General features: G+C 41.4%; 1 protein-coding gene across 10 annotated transcripts in view; it reads left to right on the plus strand.

Moving 5' to 3' along the window:
• Window positions 1-7426, plus strand: part of MELK (maternal embryonic leucine zipper kinase) — a 119649-nt gene that overhangs the window by 92508 nt on the left and 19715 nt on the right. For 9 of the 10 annotated variants that reach the window (XM_011939412.1, XM_011939417.1, XM_011939419.1 and 6 more), the window contains 2 exons: window positions 255-383; window positions 6467-6589. In XM_011939412.1, the coding sequence (XP_011794802.1) occupies window positions 255-383; window positions 6467-6589 (252 nt within the window). The remainder of the gene's footprint in view (window positions 1-254; window positions 384-6466; window positions 6590-7426) is intronic. The other variant, XM_011939416.1, reaches the window with a different exon arrangement.

Genomic DNA, 7426 nt, shown 5'->3' on the forward strand with positions numbered 1-7426 from the left:
AAAAAAAAAAAAAAAAAAAACCAGAATTAATAACAGAAGAAACAGCTAAAAGTGTTTAAAAGTTGTTCCTTAGGGGGAGTGGAAATTGTGTGTGGAGGTGTGGTACGATGGTTGCTGTTTTTCATCATATGCCTTGTAAACCTATTGGCTTTTAAAGTTCTGAATGTTACACTGAAAAAAAAATTAATTAAAAATAGAACATCATTTCCACAAACAAGTAGTCTTCTAAACAACTTGATTTTCTTTTCCTTTAGTGGCAGTATGATCACCTCACAGCTACCTATCTTCTGCTTCTAGCCAAGAAGGCTCGGGGAAAACCAGTTCGTTTAAGGCTTTCTTTCTCCTGTGGACAAGCCAGTGCTACCCCATTCACAGACATCAAGGTAAGTGTTACAGCCTGTTGTGTCTTGCCACATGCCCTCCCTGTTCCTGAGTGCGTATACTACTGGAATGGTAAAGTTTCTGGTGTCAAGGGGTCAGAGGCAAGACGTTTTATGATTTCAATATTTTCGATGAGAAAAATGGGAAGATCTGAAGTTGAACTCTAATTTTTTTTTTTTTTTTGGAGACAGAGTCTCACTCTGTCATCCAGGCTGGAGTACAGTGGCATGACCTCAGCTTACTGCAACCTCTGCCTCCTGGATTTAAGTGATTCTTGTGCCTCAGCTGCTCGAGTAGCTAGAATTACAGGTGTGCATCACTACGCCTGGCTAATTTTTGTATTTTTAGTAGAGATGGCGTTTCACCATGTTGGCCAGGCTGGTCTCAAACTCCTTACCTCAAGTGATCAGCCTGCCTTGGCCTCCCAAGGTGCTGGGATTATAGGCATGAGCCACCATGCCCGGCCTCTAAAATTTTGAATATTAAAATGGCATTTTACAAACCTCTTCCCCCGGCCCCTTTTTTTTCATAATAGCAATTCCTGATGGCTATAGAAAATGTTTAAGCCACAGATGAGAATTTACCTATAAACCTACTACCTATGGAGGATGTAGTTAACGTTTACTGTATCTTTTCAGTCTCTTTTTTTTTTTTTTGAGATGGAGTCTCACTCTTGTTGCCCAGGTTGGAGTGCAGTGGCATGATATTGGCTCACTGCAACCTCTGCCTCCTGGGTTCAAGTGATTCTTCTGCCTCAGCCTCCTGAGTAGCTGGGATTACAGGCACACATCACCATGCCCAGCTAATTTTTGTGCTTTTAATAGAGATGGGGTTTCACCATGTTGGCCAGGCTGGTCTCAAACTCCTGGCCTCAAGTGATCCTCCCACCTCAGCCTCCCAAAGAGCTGGGATTTTAGGCATGAGCCACCATGCCCAGCCTCTCAAATTCTGAATGTTAACACGGCATTTTATAAACCTCCTTCCCCGACTCCTTTTTTTTTTCATAATAGCAATTCCTGATGGCTGTAGAAAATGTTTAAGCCAGGCTGGGCGTGGTGGCTCATGCCTGTAATCCCAGCACTTTGGGAGGACAAGGCAGGTGGATCACAAGGTCAGGAGTTCGAGACCAGCCTGGCCAATATGGTGAAACCCTGTCTCTACTAAAAATACAAAACTTAGCCGGGCGTAGTGGTGAGCGCCTGTAGTCCCAGCTACTTGGGAGGGTGAGGCAGGAGAATTGCTTGAACCGGAGAGGTGGAGGTTGCAGTGAGCTAAGATTGTACCATTGCACTCCAGCCTGGGTTACAGAGCAAGACTCTGTCTCAAAAAAAAAAGAAAAAAATGTTTAAGGCACAGATGAGCTAAAAGGAAAATAGAATTTACCTATAAACCAATTACCTGTGGAGGATGTAGTTAACATTTATTGTGTCTTTCCAGTCTTTTTTTAAAGTATGCATTTATATAATTTGCATGCATTTAAGTGCTTTTAAAGGACACATTATTGAATTGCAGAGAGCAAATAAATTGTTGGGAATAAGATCTGTGATATAGAATATATAATACTTTATAAGACATAAAATATTTTGATAAATATTTTGATATTTATGTTAAGGGTTTAGGCTTTTGTTTCTTTTAAAATTTGCATACCGAAATGGAGCATGTTGATTAGTGTTTCTTCCTGTATTATTTTGAGCAGTAGCTAGAGCTCATGCAGTTCTTGCATGAGAGTGAGTTATAACCAAATTATTTTTCTCTGCTTTGCCATCTTTGTCTCAGTTTTCTTTGTCATGGACTTTTAAAAAAATTTTTTGTTTTATTTTTTGAAACAAAGTCTTGCTTTGTTGTCCAGGCTGGAGTACAGTGGTATAATCATGGCTCACTGCAGCCTCAACCTTCCAGGGTCAAGCTATCCTCCTGCCTCAGCCTCCCTAGTAGCCAGGACTACAGGTGTGTGCCACCATACCTGGCTCATTTTTAATTGTTTGTAGAGATGGAGTCCAGCTGTGCTGGTCTTGAACACCTGGGCTCTAGCAATGCTCCCTCCTTTGCCTCTGAAAGTGTTGGGATTATTGGCATGAGTGACTGCACCTGGCCTGTCATGGACATTTAAAATGGTGAAGAAGCTTACATACATAGAGGCATGTGTCATTACTAAATGCTTGTGTTAGTCCTTGTTTTCTGTGTGATTCTTTGTATTTCCCAAGGCTTAAAATTCAGCTATCCAAATACTTTGCCAGATGGGTATGGAACTTTGTAATGTCATCTTCCCTCAGATGAATTCAGGTTACAATGTAAATAATCTTAGCACTAGGAAATTGCACCTCATCCTCAGAGAGAGGTAGTTGGCCCTGTAGTTGGCCCTCTTTATGAAATTCAAGATAACACAATTGACTGTGTGGATGAAAGTTTTTTCTTTTTTTCCCCTTTATAGGCCTCAAAACTTAAAAAAAAAAAAAAATGTTAAAATGCCACCTCTTTTGTGATCTTTTGTTGAATTCCCCCTCCCTCAAGTTCCTTTAATATCTCATTTAGATCTCCTTTTGGTGCTCATCAGTCATGTGCTACACGTATAGTGGGTCTTATGTTACTGCCAGACCTAACCTGCCCCCCCTTTTCCCTCCCTGCTTGGTCAGTACACTGGCTGTTGTGTAAAGAAATCTCTGAAGGGAGATAATCTTATTCCTGCATGGTTTTCTAGTCTGTTGTTGGAGAATTTTAATGCCTGGTAAATATTCTGTGCCTAGGCAGCTCTTTTGCACATGGACTCCGTGAATCAGCCAATCCCTCATCCCGCCCACACTGCTAAACCCTTTAATCTTTCAAGTGCAAGTAACACATTTGGGTCCAGGAAAATGCAAAACCCTGAATTTTGCTTCTGCTCAAGGTAATTGGAGAAAACTATTAGATACCTATACCTCTATGTTTAGAAAAACCACTTTCATTAAATTTTAAAATTTATGACACCTCAGTTAAGCGGCCTGAGACATTTTCCTGAGCCATTGGATTGTCTTTTTTTTTTTGTGAGATGGAGTCTCGCTCAGTTGCCCAGGCTGGAGTGCAGTAGTGTGGTCTTGGCTCACTGCAACCTCCACCTCCTCGGTTCAAGTGATTCTCCTGCCTCAGCCTCCCGAGTAGCTGGGATTATAGGTACATGCCACCACACCCAGCTAATTTTTGTATTTTTAGTAGAGATGGGATTTCACCATGTGGTCAAGCTGGTCTCGAACTCCTGACCTCAGATGATCAATTTTATGGCAGATCAAGAGACATTTTAAAGACAAGAAGTGAAATAGAAATCAAATTTTGGGTTCTTTTCTGATCTTTATGCAAATTACTGAGACATGAAGCAAGTCACATAGTCTGGTTGTACTGCTCTTCCCCTTGATAGAATTATCCCTTTTCTCTGGGGTGTTTATAAGAAAGTAAGTAATCCTGATCAATCAATCAATAGATGGCCCTTTCAGTGAAACAGCAATACAGACTGATCCAAGAATCACAAATGACCACATCATCATCAGTGTCATTAGCATTTTCAGGCCCCATGCTGGGCTGCTGGAAAACAAATCTGTGTAAAGTATGGTACTTGTTCTCTAACAGTCAAGTTGAGGCAAGACATATATATACATAGATAATACTGCATCATAGTAGATGATGGGGGCCAGAGAAGTGGCCAGAGGTGCCCTGAGGAGCTTTAGAGGACAGGAATGATCACCATGGGATCCAAACTGGACCAACAGTCGAGTTAGAAAGATGGAAAAGAAGTGGCACAACATTCAGGGCAAGATAAATGGAATCAGCAAAAGCGTGGGCACCTAATTTTGCTTGATGTATTCTGTTGACAGTGGCTGGACTTGTGTTAAAAAAGAAGAGTTCAAGTAGGGGAAGAGAGAGAGAAAGAGAGAGCCAGCGAGCGAGCAAGTGAGCTGGAGGGGTGGACGAGAGCCAGATAGTAGAAAACCTGAAAATGTACATCAGAATTTTAGACTTTGTTCAATAATTAATGAGGAGCCATTGATTTTTGAGCAAGAGAGAGAGAGACATGAACATGATTTTGAAAAATTCGTCCAGTGGTGTATACAATTGTTCAGTCAGGGGTGATGTGTGCACTATTAGTCCGTACCGGAGTACCCATGACAGCCGTCATTCATACAGCACTGTACTTCTCCCCACCAAGCCTAGACTTAGCTTTAGGATTTTTCTCAGCCTAGCTCTCCAGGCATCCAGTTCCAAATGACGGTAACTGGTAATCCTGGAGAACTCTCATTCTTGGTTGGGAGGGTGGAAAGATGAGTGGTAGAGACAATATTGTCTGTTTGAATAGTCTAGGTATGAGAAGATTTGTCCTTGATCTAGGATAGTGGCAGTGAGACTTTGGAAAGAAAAGGATGAGATATAACAAATTCAAGTAAAATTGCTTGGCTAGATTAACAAGATTTTTTTTTTTTTTTTTTGAGATGGAGTCTCGCTCTGTTGCCCAGGCTGGAGTGCAGTGGCCTGATCTCAGCTCACTGCAAGCTCCGCCTCCCGGGTTTACGCCATTCTCCTGCCTCAGCCTCCGGAGTAGCTGGGACTACAGGCACCCGCCACCTCGCCCGGCTAGTTTTTTGTATTTTTTAGTAGAGACAGGGTTTCACCGTGTTAGCCAGGATGGTCTTGATCTCCTGACCTCGTGATCCGCCCGTCTCGGCCTCCCAAAGTGCTGGGATTACAGGCTTGAGCCACCGCGCCTGGCCCGATTAACAAGATATTGAGGGAAAAGGAAGGAAGGAGAAATAAAATGCAAGTACACCCACAGTCTTGAATTCAGGGTGTAATTAGTATACCCTTAGTTTATAGAGGAGGAAGAATGAAGGAACGTAAGTTATCTGGTGGCATTGTTAGCACAAGACCCCAAATGTCCTGTCCCTGGGAGATCCTTCATAAGGCTAATTTTCTTCCTGGTAGAAATTACTCACTACCCTGTATATTCTTACAAAGAAGAAACCTGTATTTCGAAGTTGTTTCCCCTCCATCTTCTACTTTGTCAGATCTTTTTATTTGTAAATTTGCAGTAGAGTCGTCTGGTATTATAGTGATTATGTGGTAATGAAAAGTAGTATGCCATATAACATAAGAATGTTGCAAGACATATTATTTGAGAGTCAGAGATTTTTCCTTTCTGATAATTTGAACTGAAATTTTCTGACTTCTTTTTCTGCCTGGATGGTCAGCTCCTTCAATATAGTGTCTCCTATTCATTTTTGTTTCCAAGGCCTTGCCCTATGCCTGGAATACAGTTTTGTGCTGCATAAAGACAACATTGGACTGCATTTATGATGCTGGTCCCATAAAATTATAATACCATGTTTTTACTCTACTCTCTCTCTCTCTCTTTTTCCTCTCTCCCTCCCTCCCTCCCTCCCTCCCTTCCTTCCTTCTTTCTTTCTTTCTTCTTTCTTTATCTTTCTTATCTTTCTTTCTTCTTTTCTTTCTTTTTTTTTTTTTTTTTTTCAGAGTCTCGCTGTATTACCCAGGCTGGAGTGCAGTGGCACAACCTCTGCTTATTGTAACCTCCACCTCATGGACTCAAGCGATCCTCCCACCTCAGCCTCCCAAGTACATGGGCCTGCAGGCACATGCCTGGCTAATTTCTATTTTTTGTAAAGATGGGGTTTCACCATGTTGCCCAGACTGGTTGCGAACGCCTGAGCTTAAGTGATCCACCTGTGCTGGCCTTCCAAAGTGCTGGGATTACAGGCATGAACCACCACAGGGACGGCCTTTTTCTATGTTTAGATTTGTTTAGATACATAAATGTGTATTGTTGTGTTAAAGCCACCTACAGTATTCAGTACAGTAACATCCTACACAGGTTTGTAGTGTAGGAGCAATAGGCTATAACATATAACCTAGGTGTGGCCTAGGTTTGTAATAGACTCTGACATCTCAGTTTGTGTAAGTACCTTTTATGATGTTCACACAATGATAAAATTGCCTAATAACACATTTCTCAGAATGTTTCTGTCGTTAAGTGATGCATGACTGTATTTTAAATATTGAATCATAGTACTGTTGTCTTTAAGTTCTTCTGTCTTTCATTGAATAGTTAAAGAATCGGAGTCTGGAAGATGTGACCACAAGTGATGAAAATTATGTGACTGGATTAATAGACTATGATTGGTGTGAAGATAATTTATCAACAGGTACTGCTACTCCCCAAAAATCACAGGTTAGTAATTTTTATTACTATTTAAGGCAGAATCTATTGTTTCAATTATAAAAACAACCAGAGTAATGTGAAACCAAGGTGTGCTTGCAAATTTAATGAATGCTTAAGCCACCGAAAATGTTAATGAGAGATAACTGGAATACGAATGAAAGGGAAGTCAATTATATCCAAGTTGAAGCAAGCCAAGATTCTATTTTAGAGCTCTTTACTGCTCCTTTATTTCCTGTTTATTATTATTAGTTTTTAAGACTGAGTCTTGCTCTGTTGGCCAGGCTGGAGTGCAGTGGCACGATCTTGGCTCACTGCAACCTCTGCCTCCCAAGTTCAAGTGATTCTCGTGCCTCCTGAGTAGCTGGGATTACAGGTGCCTGCTGCCTCTCCTGGTTATTTTTTGTATTTTTAGTAGAGATGGGGTTTCACCATGTCGGCAGCTGGTCTCAAACTCCTGACCCCAGGTGATCCGCCCACCTCAGCCTCCCAAAGTGCTGGGATTACAGGCATGAGCCACCGTGCCCGGCCTTCTTTTTTGTTTAAAATGAGGTATAATGAGGTATACTTTACATGTAGTTAAATAGGTAAAGTCACCTTTTTTAGTGTGCAGTTCTGTGACAAATGCATACCGTTGTATAACCACCACCAAAATTAAGATATAAAACAGTTCCATTACTCCTCAAAATTCCCTCATTCCCCTTGTGGTTAACTTCCCCTCCCAACTCTTGGTGGCAATTGATCTGTTTTTCTTTCCTTTTGATAATATTTTTTTTTTTTTTTTTTGAGACGGAGTCTCGTTCTGTCACCCAGGCTGGAGTGCAGTGGCATGATATTGGCTCACTGCAA

The sequence above is a fragment of the Colobus angolensis genome, unplaced genomic scaffold (assembly GCF_000951035.1).
Source record: "Colobus angolensis palliatus isolate OR3802 unplaced genomic scaffold, Cang.pa_1.0 Scaffold181, whole genome shotgun sequence".
NCBI classification, from domain to species: Eukaryota; Metazoa; Chordata; class Mammalia; order Primates; family Cercopithecidae; genus Colobus; species Colobus angolensis.